Source organism: Girardinichthys multiradiatus, chromosome 8, assembly GCF_021462225.1.
Source record: "Girardinichthys multiradiatus isolate DD_20200921_A chromosome 8, DD_fGirMul_XY1, whole genome shotgun sequence".
Lineage (NCBI taxonomy): Eukaryota > Metazoa > Chordata > Actinopteri > Cyprinodontiformes > Goodeidae > Girardinichthys > Girardinichthys multiradiatus.
The window spans coordinates 17,149,198-17,165,723 of record NC_061801.1 but is presented as its reverse complement, the minus strand read 5'-3'; the positions used below and the strand labels follow the sequence as shown (position 1 = coordinate 17,165,723).

General features: G+C 38.4%; 1 protein-coding gene across 1 annotated transcript in view; it reads left to right on the top strand.

The window, feature by feature from the left end:
- The window catches only part of pdcl (phosducin-like), a 42,779-nt gene that overhangs the window by 11,290 nt on the left and 14,963 nt on the right, over positions 1 to 16,526 (top strand). The window contains exons 3-8 of the mRNA XM_047373507.1: positions 5,730 to 5,846; positions 9,950 to 10,090; positions 10,173 to 10,316; positions 13,570 to 13,751; positions 13,962 to 14,045; positions 14,357 to 14,603. Coding sequence (XP_047229463.1) covers positions 5,730 to 5,846; positions 9,950 to 10,090; positions 10,173 to 10,316; positions 13,570 to 13,751; positions 13,962 to 14,045; positions 14,357 to 14,603 — 915 coding nt within the window. The remainder of the gene's footprint in view (positions 1 to 5,729; positions 5,847 to 9,949; positions 10,091 to 10,172; positions 10,317 to 13,569; positions 13,752 to 13,961; positions 14,046 to 14,356; positions 14,604 to 16,526) is intronic.

Below are 16,526 nucleotides of genomic sequence, written 5' to 3'. Positions count from 1 at the left end.
TGTGTTGTGAATTGGCACTATATAAATAAAACTGAATTGAATTGAATTGAATTGAATTACAGGAAACCTGAAATTATTCTTTGGGATTTTAGTGTATAATACTTTAGTAAGGGGAAAATTGTCAGTTATTATTTAAAAGTTAAAAATCTGACAGGTTTGGTGCCTATTTTCATTCAGAGGTTACACCATCCCCTCTGTGAAACATGGTGGAAGCATCATGCAGTAAGGATGTATGTGCTCAGCAGGGACAGGGAGGCTATCCATAGTTTATTGAGCTAAAGACAAGGCAATACTGGAAGAAAACCTTGAGTCTGGGGTAGAGGTTAACCTTTAAGCAGGATGACAACCGAAGTGACAGTAAAATGGTTTAAAATAGGGATGTCCACGGTGTGGCCCGGGGACCATTTGTGGTCCTCGGACTGGCATAAACCTGGTCTGCCTACTCAAGTAGAGAATGCAGATACAGAAGTCAGACTACATTGCTTGTTTCATTAAAACATTGTATGTGAATGAAAAATGTTGTTGCAAAAAAAGACAATCAAAATTTTGTGGCCTCCTGAGCGCTTTCATCTGGACATTATGGCCCCCATGACAAAACGCTTGGACACCTCTGGTTTAGAACAAAGGCCCTGTGACAATACTTGAAAACTAATGTACAAATGTTCTCCATTCAGTCTGAATGTGCTTGAGCTATTTTTCATTGAAGAGTTGACTGAAATTTCAATGTCTAGACAGGCAAAGCTGGTAAAGACATACATCAAAGGACTTGCAGCTATAATTACAGTGAATAGTGTTTATACAAAATATTGATTCAGGGGTGCGGAATATAAATGCTTGCCACACATGCCAGTTTTCAGATTTTTCTTTTTATTATAATTTGCAAAAATCCTTGAAAAACCATGCATCCATTTCCTTCTGCTTCACAAAAATGCCCTACCTTTTGTTGGTTTATCACCTAAAAGAAACACATGATGTTATGTATCATAACATAATGTGAAAAGGTTTACAAGATATTAATGCACATGCAAGGTGTACTGCTATCTGCAGACTGTGGGAACATTTTCTGCTGAAATCTGCCTGAACATATTTTACACAGTAAAACCTTTTCCTCACTGTCAAACTAATAGAGCGTCCACACGAAGCCGGGTTTGGGAGTATCCGTAAAGCTGCTTGGTCGGATAGTGCCTCCGTCCACATGAAGCGGCGGCAAAACCGACTACATTTGAACCCTGCTCCCAGAGTGGGAGAGTTTTAAGGCACCGCCCGTAGCACTGGCGGCTCCATGTGGACAGCCCTATCTGCTTAACCGGTGACTAACTGGTGTGTTTGCCTCGCCTCTACCTTTTTAAAATGCATGCACTAACCAGCCAACAACAACAGCGGCAGGCTTCAGGGTTGCGGCTGTGTTTTAGAAGTTATTCAATTCATTGTGAATTTTACACCAAAACGTTTCCTCCTCTATGGCAAAATACAGGTCCTTCTCAAAATATTAGCATATTGTGATGAAGTTCATTATTTTCCATAATGTCATGATGAAAATTTAACATTCATATATTTTAGATTCATTGCACACTAACTGAAATATTTCAGGTCTTTTATTGTCTTAATACGGATGATTTTGGCATACAGCTCATGAAAACCCAAAATTCCTCTATCTCACAAAATTAGCATATTTCATCCGACCAATAAAAGAAAAGTGTTTTTAATACAAAAAACGTCAACCTTCAAATAATCATGTACAGTTATGCACTCAATACTTGGTCGGGAATCCTTTTGCAGAAATTACTGCTTCAATGCGGCGTGGCATGGAGGCAATCAGCCTGTGGCACTGCTGAGGTCTTATGGAGGCCCAGGATGCTTCGATAGCGGCCTTTAGCTCATCCAGAGTGTTGGGTCTTGAGTCTCTCAACGTTCTCTTCACAATATCCCACAGATTCTCTATGGGGTTCAGGTCAGGAGAGTTGGCAGGCCAATTGAGCACAGTGATACCATGGTCAGTAAACCATTTCCCAGTGGTTTTGGCACTGTGAGCAGGTGCCAGGTCGTGCTGAAAAATGAAATCTTCATCTCCATAAAGCTTTTCAGCAGATGGAAGCATGAAGTGCTCCAAAATCTCCTGATAGCTAGCTGCATTGACCCTGCCCTTGATAAAACACAGTGGACCAACACCAGCAGCTGACACGGCACCCCAGACCATCACTGACTGTGGGTACTTGACACTGGACTTCTGGCATTTTGGCATTTCCTTCTCCCCAGTCTTCCTCCAGACTCTGGCACCTTGATTTCCAAATGACAAGCAGAATTTGCTTTCATCCAAAAAAAGTACTTTGGACCACTGAGCAACAGTCCAGTGCTGCTTCTCTGTAGCCCAGGTCAGGCGCTTCTGCCGCTGTTTCTGGTTCAAAAGTGGCTTGACCTGGGGAATGCAGCACCTGTAGCCCATTTCCTGCACACGCCTGTGCACGGTGGCTCTGGATGTTTCTACTCCAGACTCAGTTCACTGCTTCCGCAGGTCCCCCAAGGTCTGGAATCGGCCCTTCTCCACAATCTTCCTCAGGGTCCGGTCACCTCTTCTCGTTGTGCAGCGTTTTCTGCCACACTTTTTCCTTCCCACAGACTTCCCACTGAGGTGCCTTGATACAGCACTCTGGGAACAGCCTATTTGTTCAGAAATTTCTTTCTGTGTCTTACCCTCTTGCTTGAGGGTGTCAATAGTGGCCTTCTGGACAGCAGTCAGGTCGGCAGTCTTACCCATGATTGGGGTTTTGAGTGATGAACCAGGCTGAGAGTTTTAAAGGCCTCAGGAATCTTTTGCAGGTGTTTAGAGTTAACTCGTTGATTCAGATGATTAGGTTCATAGCTCGTTTAGAGACCCTTTTAATGATATGCTAATTTTGTGAGATAGGAATTTTGGGTTTTCATGAGCTGTATGCCAAAATCATCCGTATTAAGACAATAAAAGACCTGAAATATTTCAGTTAGTGTGCAATGAATCTAAAATATATGAATGATAAATTTTCATCATGACATTATGGAAAATAATGAACTTTATCACAATATGCTAATATTTTGAGAAGGACCTGTAGTTTGAAAACTGTTCGCCACAGGTGCTTAGTTCCTTGGCTGGGAACAACCAGAAAAGCCACCAGAAATAGGTATTGGCAGTGCGGCTCTTCTTCCTACACTTTCGCGCACATGCGCAATGTGAAATTCTTTACTTCAGTGGCAGCATTTCTGCGCCACTCACAGGCGGATTAAAACGCCTATCACAGCTTCCCTAGCTTTAGGTGATTTAATCTTTTCTGTGAAACGTTTCTATGTGTGGCTACAGTCTTCGGCTCTGTGTGGACGTGGTCTTAGTGGTCTATATAGTGGTCTTATATTGTCTTATTGATCTATAAATTACAAATGATTTCCTGAACATTTTAGTGTGTTTAAAAAGAAGAAAATAAAAAACTTGGTATAAATAAACTACATGAGAATAAATCACCTAGAACTTAAGTTTTATAACATTGTTTAAAATAAACACTGTTGTTAGTTTGTCATAGTTTATTTTTTACTTGTTTGTTTTTTCTGTTAGACATGATGTGTAAGAAATAGTTTTGAACAAAAGTCGTTCAGGGTCAGAAACCCAAAACCAACTAAATTTGCTGTTCTAGGTCAAACTATGTTCTGACAATGGCATCCAGTTTTTATATTGGATCCCTTTCATTTTGTTTATTTTAAAGTTTATTTCTGCATTTAACTTTGACTATGTTTGGGGCTCTATCTGCATTCAGGTCTTTCTCACCACTACAACAATGTAGTTGTTGAGCTGGTATAAGCTTGGCTTTTTGTAAAAAGTTATTATTATTCATTTATCTATTTTTCGGCATCTTCACAAAATAAATATAAATTGCCACTCCTTCAAATCGATGACGTTTTCCATTGAAGTGGTCCTGACTTTAAAGGAAGGCTTTAATTAACAGTTTTCTTTCTCTCTTTTGGCTTAAGGTAAGGTTCTGTTGAATTCATTGTTTCCCTGCTTTAAGGGTACCTTTAGGTAATGGTGCTCACATTTATTGCTGAATAAGTGCAACCCTGAGCATGCATGCTGCATGACGTTCCTTATAATTTCCTAGAAATGAATCCCTTTCAGAGAAATCAGCCCTCGGGCTCATTTAATCAAAAATGTGTGTTTATTATGGTTTGTTTCTGTGACAGGAAAAAATTTAACCATGATGAGTCATTTCAAACCCATTTCCTCCTTGTGTGTGCTGTAAAATTAAACAAAAACACAAATAAATCACTGAAAGGCTAAATGAAAATAATGAAAAAAGCTACAACCTGTTCGCACAAGTGTGATCACCCTTAAAATAATACTTTGCTAAAGTAATCTTGTAATTCAATTTTAGCATATAGTCTTCTTGATAGGCAAGACTTGACTTGGCAAGAGTTTTCCACTCTGATCTGCAAAAGGTAACATCCACATCCAAGTCTGTCCTCCGCCCTCTTCGGATGACAGCATAGATTTTCTGAAATTACAAAATGCTGAGTTCATTTTTTAAGGGAATAAACATGTTCAAACAAGTCAATCTTCAAACTATGGCTTTACCTAAAGTTGCAAATGAGTAAATATCTGGAAACTCCCACTAGGACAGCTGGACTTTGTTTTCAGTTAATAAGATTCTCTTAAATTGATTGCATGCGTGTACACAAGAAGACTAAATGCTGGAATGGATTCAAAGGGTAGTTCAACAAAGTATTACTTACACAACCAGCTTCCTGCAGCTTTTTTGTTTTTTGTATATCTTTCCCTTTAAAATTACACAGTCAAAAATTGACAGTAATAATTTCAGCTATTAGTCCTGTCGTAAGAGAAAAAAATGGAGGTTCATTTTTCAAAGTAATGTTTTCACCTTGTTATTCACACATTTATAAATTTCACAGTTCCAAACTAAATATTGGGCTACACGGTGGCGCAGTTTGTAGCACTGTTGCCTTGCAGCAAGAAGGTCCTGGGTTTGATTCCCGGCCGGGGGTCTTTCTGCATGGAGTTTGCATGTTCTCCCCGTGCATGTGTGGGCTCTCACCGGGTACTCCGGCTTCCTCCCACAGTCCAAAGACATGCCTGTTAGGTTAATTGGTCACTCTAAATTGCCCTTAGGTGTATGAATGAGTGTGTGCATGGTTGTTTGTGTGTTGCCCTGCAATGGACTGGCGACCTGTCCAGGGTGTACCCCGCCTCTTGCCCATAGACTGCTGGAGATAGGCACCAGCTCCCCCGCGACCCACTATGGAATAAGCGGTAGAAAATGACTGACTGACAAACTAAATATTTAGTGTGGAGCTAAATATTTAGCTTGCTAACTAAATATTTAGTTTGGAACTGTGACATTTATAAATGTATGAATGACATTGTGAAAATCTCACTTTGAAAAATTAACCCCAATTTTTTTTCCTCTCATGATTGGCTAAATAACTGAAAATATTGCTGTAAACCTTTGACTGTGCAACTTTACAAACAACACCCCATATTTAACAGATTTTTGTCTTTCAGTTGAATAATGCTGTATATTTGTCACATTAAAGGTAGAAACACTTATAGAAACAAATTTATTTGGTTTTTTTACAAAAACTTGGCAATCTGACAAGGGTATGTGTAAGGGTCATATCACTGTATGATCCACCTTCTTTATATGACCAGATCCCAGAGTGTTTAACACAAGTTTCCCTCCTGTTTACCACAGTGAACCCATGCTGTTATTTCCCGTGTCAGCACTGGAGTGTCTGTGTGCGCTACGGTGAGGGCAAGTATGAGTGTGACTGCACTCATACTGGATACTATGGAGAAAACTGCACAATCCGTGAGTCCACTCATCTTTAAAGGCATTCTCTCATTTCCTCTTGTATTTTTACACTGCTCAGGAATTTGAAATGGCTTTTCTCCACAAGACGCTTAAAATTCAAAGTGGATTTTTGTTATATTGTGACTAAGCTCCTAGTTCACAAAGTTGAAGCTCGTGCCTAGACCAAATATTTGTCAAAAACTGGGGGAACTGCCAGCAGGAGAGCAGCTGGATCAGAAATGTATTTCTGTTGATTTCTTCTGCAGAGGCTTCTACTCTGCTGGTCTTAACTGGTCTGCTTCTCATTATCACAAAACACCCACCCGCTGTGGATTCGAGTCAGAGGTTACCCCCACTTTGTGGCTAATGGATATTTCATGAGTACTAGCAATGACCTTTTAATGGTGCTAGAAAAAAACTGAGACAGAATGCAAGGAAATGAAGGAAGGAAAAGCCTAGCAAAGTTAAACACAAGAGGGAGGATATGGGATTGGCTATGAATATTTACATAGCTTTTTTTTATGATCAAACATTTCGGGTATCCTTCCACAAGCTTCTTGCAATAGTTTGTTGGACTTTTGGCCCATTCCTTCTCAGAGAACTGGTGGACCTGAGTCCGGTTTGTAGGAGTCCTTGGTTAAAAACACTCTTTTCCAGCTCTGTCCACAAATTTTCTGTGTGGCTGAGATCAGAACTATATGATGCTCATTTCCAAACACTGTCTTAGTTGCACTGAAGCCACTAATTTGGTATGCGAATGGAAGACGCGATTGTGCTGAAGCTTTATCTTCCTCGCTGATATGATGGGATGTTTCATTAAAATTTCCACATAATGTTCTTTGTTCATGACATTCTCTCTTTTGTGAAGTGCACCAGTCTGACTTTGCAACTTGGGTGATGTTCCCCATTTCTCTACAAATGTGACAATGTTTATTATGGCCAAACATGCAATTCTAACTTATGTAAAACAGGAAAAATCTATGTCTAAGTTAAGACGGTCAAATAATTTGTGTGGTATCTTATACAATGTATTTCAATATCTATGTTCAACCATTATGAGTTAGAAATGATTGTTACTAGATATCTCCGAGTTGACATTTTTTGTCTCCGATATTTGTCCAAGTCATTTAACGTTAGGGTCCCAATCCTATACTACTCTCTCTCCTATCTGTTTACAAACTGATGTTGAAAAATGTACTTGTTTATTACTGCTTTATTAACTTGTTGCTTTGTTATGAATTTTGTAAAATTTCAAGACTGGCATTTTGGCTTCGGTTTGCACAGCATAGAACAACAGATCAGGTCATGTTACACAAACAGCAGCCAATACAGTCTCTCTTTAACTTCAAACATTGTTGTAAACGATGCCAAACAATACAAGCAAAGGTCAGATTAAGAGATCTAAGAATATCATCACCAAGGCTGAGTGCGTTCTTGTTGCAAGTAGGAAAACCAGTGTGATTTCCTAGTTGTTTTGATAATGACTACTATTAGCAAAAGAAGTTGGTAGCAATTTGTTTCTCTGAATCTCATGTGCTTAGATATTAAAGAAACATGATCATAAAGAGAAGTTGCAAAATATTCTGTGCTTGGCTGATAATTAGATACAACCCAGCAGGAGTGCAAATAAATAAATAAATGCATATCTGTCTGCATTTTATATGTGCTGCAGACAGGTTAGATACTAAACACAAGGCCTCACATCAACTTTTCTCAGTCAAAATCCCTATTTCAGGGATTGTTGTTTTTCCAACAAGTAACTTAGAAAATCCCACATTCAGATATAAAGATTATGCCCTCTGAGATCAACAAAATGCAGTGGACAGCTTATTTACACAGTTTTCTAAGTCATGCACTCATAAATAGACCAGGATGTTTAGACAAAACTGGCAGGGCTGCATGTGTCGCTGGCTAACACTATGCCTTGGGCTGACATAAAATCCCAGAAAGTACACCAACAGCAGTTGTTGAATTTAGTCAGGGACTCCATTTACTGATCTTGTAAAAAGGTTTTGAGACTTAGATTTAGTTATAACTAATAAACCAAAACTAAACAAAAGCCTTTCCAAAAACCTGGGGAGGTAAATACGGAAAAATAGCTCATATAATCTACTAGTCAAGTTTATTTCTATAATAGTTTAAAAAACATCAACATTTTATCAAACTGCTGTGAAAAATATAAAATCACTATTAGCTTAAAAGGGTACAATAAAACATAAAAAAGTAAAATATGTATGACACTTATCACAATAAATGCTAAAAATATTCTGTTCAGCTTGATCTAAAACCCAGAAAATAAAAGTAGGTTTTTAAATTAGCCCTAAAATGATCAAGAGTCTGTGTAGCTGTGATGAGAAAAGGCAGATTGTTCCACTGGTTAAGCACTGCCACTTAAAAAGTTCGATCATGTAGTTCTTAGGTGGGAAAGGATTTCCTTTACCACAGAGTAGATTTGTCTGCCAAATTTATAGCTACAATCAAAGACAACACCAAAGTTTCTTGCAAATGTATGAGTGTAAGAATCTAATTAACCAATGGCACTGTTAGTCCCAATTAAGAGATCTGATTCTCCAAATATAATCATGTCTGGTTTTATTTTTGTTCAAGTTAAGGAAACTTATTTCCATCCATATTTGTAAATTGCTAGGAGAATCTTGCAAGGTATGAAGAGAATAAAGACAGTTGGCTGAGATGTGGCCAGGCAGATATGAAAGTTGTCACCAAAACAGTGGAAGTCGATATTGTGCTTACTATAAATGGATCCCAAAGGAAAGGTGTATAAAGAAAATGGATGGGGCCTAGAATGGAGTCTTGAGGTACCTCATGGGTTAATTCAGACAAAGAAGAATATGTTTGTAAATAGACTGAGAAAAACCACTTGGATATGACAAGAACCAATTCAAGGCTGTTCCGTTGACGTCAACATTGGACTTTTTTTTCCCCCATCGCCATTTAAATACAGAAAAGACTGTAACTGGTTACAAGCTACCTCTTCAAACACTTTTGACAGAAAAGACACTTTGAGATGGAGATGAACTTAGAAAGCACAAAGATGTCCAGGTTGGTCTTTTTGATAAGAAGCTGTTGTACAGTATGTTTGAAGGTAGCTTAAACACAACCAGTGTTACATGAGTAGTTAATTAGATTAACAACACAGGTCCTGACAGTGTTAAAAACATCCTTAAAAAGACATGATGAAATAGTTTCACGGGGGCAGAAAGAAGGCCGCAAGGGCTGAACTAGATCAATGTGATGGTAAAGAAACGTGGTTAAATTACTTAAGCTGGGGAGCCACTACACAACGTTCCCAGTCTTGACAGATTTTGAAAAGACTAGGTGTTCAGACCAACACCCTGCAGACTGAACACAACTAGCGCACACTGACGCATACTTTCCCAACTGGGAATCTGGGGTAAAATAAGGCAAAAAATATGTGGTGTGGGCACAGCTTAACAAACCTGACATGAAAGAGAAGTAGATGGATCTCTGATTGTAGTGACCTTGTAGGCCTTCTTACAGATAATTATGTTTTTTTTTTGTTTATAAAGAGAAACCTTTAATTGTACAGTACAGTAACAGTGAAAAAATAAATTAAGAAAACACCATCATACTGAATGAGGAATACAAATCTGGAGGTCTCACCACAGTGCCTGACCCAAAATGTTAAAACTAAATCCTTTGGTTTATGTTCTCAGAGTTTCAGATTGGTATATTAGTGTAATTCCTGGAACAAATGAATCCCACATTGAAACACACTGTTTGTGTAACCTGCATTTTGACGCAAAAAATCACTTAAGAAAACATGTCTTCATGTTTTGAATAAAGTTCAATGTTGATCCTTTAGTTTAAACGAATCTTTTTTTTTTTGAGTTGGAAAACCAGTGGATGCTCTTTGAGCCTGGATTCAGGATTTTTCAGCTCAATAATGACAATGAAATACCATATTGTTTAACCCATATGTGGGTGGCCTCTGCCATTAAGGCTTATGAGGGGTCCCAATGGACAATGACATAATGACTCAGCCACTCAGTAAATTTCCACTCTCCGTTCCCAGTTGTTCTCATTGCCAGTAAAAGAAAAAAAAAAAGTTGTTCTTTTTTCTTTTTGTTTCTTCATCACAGCCGAGTTTCGGACACGAGTGCATGAGCTCCTCAAGCCTAGTCCAGATGTGGTGCATTACATTCTCACCCATTTTCAATGGCTCTGGGACATCATCAACAACACGTTCTTACGGAACAACCTCATGCGTCTGGTTCTAACAGGTCAGAACCTCATTTAATCAAATTCACTTGGGTCATGGAGCACATTGTTAGTTACTGCTAACTCCTTTCCTTTTATCAACAGTGAGGTCCAAACTGATCCCCAGTCCTCCCACTTTCAATTCAAAATATAGCTACCTCAGCTGGGAGTCCTACTACAATCTCAGCTACTACACCAGGATTCTGCCGCCTGTTCCTGAGGACTGCCCTACGCCTCTGGGGGTCAAAGGTAAGCCCTGAGTTGCTATATCTTTATGTGTGCAACTAGAACTGTCCATAGTTGTCTTCATTCTAATTGTACCTGTTCATTCCTAATTTCCTATTTTGTACCCAATCATGTTGCTGACCTGATGACAAATGATGTCATTAGTGGTTGTTGAGAATAAAAATCATGTACTTTCATGCTATTAGTTTAGTTTGCATGTGAGAACATTAAACTGAGATTTAACATGAGTGAGCCTTGAGGAGAGAAGACAGATCACAGCAGGAGTCAGGATGGTACGGGGGTGCAGCAGAGGTTAGAAAGGTCTCAACAGCTGCAAGCAGTAAAAGCTGGCTGTAGGGACAATAAAGCAATTAATGTCAACTTTTGGCCATGGTATAGATGCCACAAGGGAGCTTGGCTGATTTACAACACCAGACGAAAAAAGGGAAGGCACAGTCAGTAAGCTTTGAAGTCAACAGTATAAAGATGTACTGGAACTTCTAATGACAGAGATATCTGGGTAAAGACAGCCATGCTTTGCTGAAATCTGTGATCTCTCTCCGTAAGGGCCCTTATGTAATATTCTTTCCTTTATGTAATTTTGTATATTCATTTTGCATTAGAAATCATTGGACTTATGGTCTTCCAAATTAAACTTGCGTTAATCTTAATTTTCTGCTCTTCATCTGTTCTTTCTCACAACATCCGGACTGGGAGAGGTTGAGGCCGCAAGAATATCAGTGATAGCATTATTTTACCTCAACATGATGTAATTTCTCATTAAAAGTACCTTTTAGTAATTGAGCACAGCTTTTCACTTTTGTTTATGGCCTCTTGACCATATTTTTTTTTAAACTGGGAGCATTAATGATTTTTAAATTTTTACATTTGCCCTGTGCTACTATATGAATGATTCAAAGAGCTACTGAAGTAAATTTATAGCTACATCAAATAAAAACATTTTAATTACCTCAGAACAAAGTAGATTTCATGCATAAATGTCCTTGTCGGCTTATCCTCTATATTCACATTTACCACCATATATTATAAGGACTTAAATATATCAAGAAGTATTATATGATTCACAGAACCTTGTTTCACTTTTATCTTTTTATCTTTTATCTGTTTCTCTATTATTACAACAAGAGCACAATGTTTTCTACACATATTGGCACTTTTTTTACAAGATTTTTAAAAAAGCCTTAAAATAAAAATACAAATTTTAATGGAGCAGCAGAAAATCAAACTGAAAATTTGAAGAAAAAAAAAATCGAAACTTTAATTTGAGTGTATTTTTTTAAAGAGAAAGAAAATCCCATGTTAGGAGAAAACGTAATAATGTTAAATTTGTTTTTTTACAGATGGTTATTGATTTTGGTCAAAATTGTGAATATAAATGTAAGCATCTACAAAAGCAATGAAACATTCTTTTTTTATTTTAACTTTATTTTTAGAGATTATCAGAGTGCCAAGGAACTTTTCATTAGTAATTATGGTATCTGACATCGTGGAACATTTCTCACTCTTTCACCACTCTTCAAAATGGTAAAGACACGAGAACATGGCATTCAAGTGAGGCAGATTTGTGCTGATCTTCATTAAACAGGAGATGGCCACATGAATTATCTACTGACCTAAACTTGTACAAATCTAAAGTCAGAACGATATTTAAAACATTTAAAACAACAGGGACAAACAAGACTGGACACCAGGTTTATCATGTCTCCAAGCAGAGTGAGGGGCTTTAAATAGAGGTAATCTCCACATGTTGCTGGTTTATTTAAGATATTTAAAGATACAGTGGCTTTCAAAAGAGTGTGCACACCTGTATTTGTGATGAAGAAATTAAACCAATTATAAATCATATCAAACCAGATATAACATTGGACACAATTTGAATAAAAACAAAAAAATCTGTTGGGGGAGAGGTGTAAAAAACAAAAATGTACAATAATCTGGTTGTATAAGTGTGCACACTCTTAAACTAATAGTTCACTAAATTACCATCTGATTCATTTTCAGCATTTAGCTATCTTGAATTTACATTATGTTGAATCTGATTAACTAGAACTAAAGTTCAGCAGTCCTAGTTGCATTTTCTAGATTTTTTCCATATTTGAATTATTTAGCTGAAGCCATAATTGCAGAGTGGTTACAAAGGATCAGAAGGATCTTGTCAGGAAAAGAGTTGCCCGTCTTCAATAAAGACGGTAATTAATAATTGGAGAAAAGGTGGGACGACAATAACTGGAAACTTTTTAAAATGTTTTTAAAAGGGAAGGAGGAGGAGCTGCAAGATTTTCCATAAAGGACTGGTTGTGTTCAACATGTGACATCAATCTCCTGTGTTTTCCATATGTATGGACTAAGAAGTAGGAATTGTAAAAAAAAATAAAAAAAAGCCTATTCCTTTTAAAAAGAAGCATTCAGGCCTAACTAAAATCTCCTCAAGCCTTGTGAGGAAAATCTAAAGTTTCCTAAAAAGTTTTTGAAAACATAACAACACCATGCCCAAAGGGAAACGTGGTGGCAGCATCAAGCACTGGTGTTACTTATCTTCTGGGGGAAATTGTTTTTTTGTTTTTTTTTCAAGGTGGATGAAGTTTTAAATAGTTCTGACCATCAGTCAGTTTTGACACAAAACCTACAGGATGCATACTTTACAAGCATATGTTTTGATGTGTGCCTGTAAGTCCAGGCATACACCCAAATGTACAAAAGAACAGCTTCAAAAGAGTAAAGCGAACATTTTGGAATGACTGGGACAGAATCCAGCACTATTTCTAACAGAAAACCTGTGGCTCACCTGAAGAGCGCTCTGGACAAGAGACTTCTTCTCAATCTCACAGATTTGGACAACGTTTTGTAGAATGGGCAAATATTCCCAAGTATAGATTTGGAATGTGGATAGACTCCTACCAAAGACTGACTGCTAAAACTTAATCAAGGGGTATTTTAACAAACTACTTGTTTAAGGGTGTTTACATGTATGCAACCAGCTCATTGCAGATTTTTCTTATTTTTCGTTCTAACAGATTTGTTTATTTCTTTAGTTGTATTTTACAGGACATGTATCGCATCACGTGGGAAGTTTTGAAATGAATTATCATGGTCTCCTTTTTCACATAATTAACTGTTAGTTTAACAGGGGTGTGAACACCTTTGAGGGCCACTTTGTTTACCAGAGGTGCTAATAAATCTGGAGGAATCCGCTGTTTAGTTTGGTATTTTTCCTTTGTGCTGTCTGTAACGTCATGTTTTTTCTCATTTTGTTCAGGCAGAAAAGGGCTTCCTGACCCAGAGGTGTTGGTTGAGAGGTTACTGAAAAGAAGGACATTCAGACCTGACCCTCAGGGCTCCAATGTCATGTTTGCTTTCTTTGCTCAGCACTTCACACACCAGTTCTTCAAGACCTACAATCGCATGGGTCTGGGCTTCACTAAGGCTTTAGCACATGGGGTCAGTTCAAGAAAAAAATAAACTCTTTAGAGAAGGAGAAAAACAGAGAATAACTTATTTAAGAAGCATCAGATTATTTTAATCAGATACTGGCCAGATGTAGGAAACGAACACTGGGAAGTTTTAGTTTAAGCTGTAAACAGAATCAAATGATGGCTGCTAATTGTTATAATTTCAATAAATGTTTGTTTTATCTTGTGACTCATATAGGTCGATGCAGGGCACATTTATGGAGACAGCCTAGATCGTCAGCACACCCTCCGGCTTTTCAAAGATGGAAAATTGAAATATCAGGTAAAATCAGGAGACATTTAAAATTTGCTTTAACATACGAACAAGATCAGAACAGAACATAATGGAGTTTCGAGTCTGCAGCTGCAGTTTCACTCAATAAGTGAAACAATGTAGGGTCTTCTTACACATTAAGGCCTAGTGCCTAGTTTCTATTTGCTCTAATTATTTATCCTGATTTATGGCAAACATCATTAATGGAAATATGCTGAGCAGGCTTTTGTTTCAATGAATATATTGCTAGCAATAGGAAAGCATAATTAATTAATGAAAGATGTACTGTATCATAATAAATTCTTATGTTTCTCCATCAGTTAATCAATGGAGAAATGTATCCTCCCACTGTAGCTGATGCTCCCGTCAGGATGAGCTACCCTCCTGGCATCCCTGAGGAGAAACAGATGGCCATTGGTCAGGAGGTGTTCGGGCTCCTTCCTGGTTTGGCTTTGTATGCCACGCTGTGGCTCAGGGAGCATAACAGAGTGTGTGACATCCTGAAAGCAGAGCATCCTACCTGGGACGATGAGCAGCTTTTCCAGACCACCCGCCTCATCGTCATCGGTGAGCTGGACACTATGAAAAATATGTTTGTCACATTAGAACTTTTGGAGCCTATTCCTGGTTGCAGCACATAGCTCATAGTTTGAGTTTGTTATATTTTATGTTGAACATTACTTCTGTGTTGTCCACATTTGTCTGTAGATGCTAAATCTTAATCAATGTGCTGATTCTTTCAAATTAAAACTGCTGGCTATGTTTCTGCATGCAATCTACAACCAACAACTACAAGCACCCACTAAAGCTACAGCTCTCAGTTAAGGGTATTTACTTTAGGCTGCAACACACCAGCTTTTGCATTGGTGGTTTGATGGTGCAGGCTTTGAATTTTATTGTTACAAGCGAGTTGGGGGTATGATTAACACTAGTTAACACTGGTTAACACTAACCACTGTCAGTTGGATCAATAGCTAAGGCCCCCTCTACACCAGCCTAGGATTGCAAGACAACATTAGAAAATCATCCAAAATGGGCATGATAGAGGTGTTCAAAACTTTCCTAGGGAGGTTGTGGAAGTTTTTTGTCTTGGTGGCAGCAATTCTGGGTCTTGAATGTGGCGTGCAGAGGTTTGATAGCAGCAGTGGCAGTTTGGGTTGGTTTTCAGAGAATTAGAAGTAGGAGTGGCGTCCTTAACCTTGCCAGTTCTACAACCTAATGACGTAAGTAACATAAATGCACCATGCTCAGGTCCATTTCACAAAGAGATCCTTATCTCTTGCACTTCGCTGGAACAGGGCTTCTATCCGGCGCCAAGCAACCGCACGGCCAAATTATAAATATTGGCAGGGAGACAGAAGGAAGATGTAAGTTCTTCAGGATGCAGTTAAAATGCAAAATATATTTGTCACTCTGTCTAAGAAAAGTCCTGGCATCATATTTAGTTATGAGAAAGAGAAGTAAAGAGACTCAGCAGTGGCTAATAGGTATAGTTTACAGTAGTTGGAGTGTGCATGATTTTGGATATTATTGCAGGATTCCTTGTGGGCACACAGAGCAGTGAACCCGTCTAAAATGATAGCACAACACAGCACGCTCAGGGTCACTTCTTAGCCGTAAAACATTATTTTCCAGACTAGTTTTCAACCATTATGAGCTCACTAAAAACAATGTGGAAAAATGATATTTACTGTAGGAAGTTTGCTAGGAAGAGATGATTCCATCTTTCATTCACTGCCTTTAGATGCACCAATTCTTGGTTGTCAGCAGCTTTCTGCGAAATTAGCAAAGGTTAAAAGACTTCACTGCTCCTGGGTAAAAATCAAGCAGCGAGCAGGGTGTACTTGGTTAAAACAGTGTAATCTATAAATATATATATATATATATTCTTTATTTTCATGACTAGGAATATTGTAGCTTCACACTGAAGGCATCAAAACTATGAATTAACACATGTGGAATTATATACTGAACAAAAAAGTGTGAAACAACTGAAAATATGTCTTATATTCTAGGTTCTTCAAAGTAGCCACCTTTTGCTTTGATTACTGCTCCACACACTCTTGGCATTCTGTTGATGATCTTCAAGAGGTAGTCACCTGAAATGGTTTTCCAACAGTCTTGAAGGAGCTCCCAGAGATGCTTAGCACTTGTTGGCCCTTTTGCCTTCACTCTGCGGTCCAGCTCACCCCAAACCATCTTGATTGGGTTCAGGTCCGGTGACTGTGGAGGCCAGGTCATCTGGTGCAGCACCCCATCACTCTCCTTCTTGGTCAAATAGCCCTTACACAGCCTGGAGGTGTGTTTGGGGTCATTGTCCTGTTGAAAAATAAATGATGGTCCAACTAAACGCAAACCGGATGGAATAGCATGCCGCTGCAAGATGCTGTGGTAGCCATGCTGGTTCAGTATGCCTTCAATTTGGAATAAATCCCCAACAGTGTCACCAGCAAAGCACCCCCACACCATCACACCTCCTCCTCCATGCTT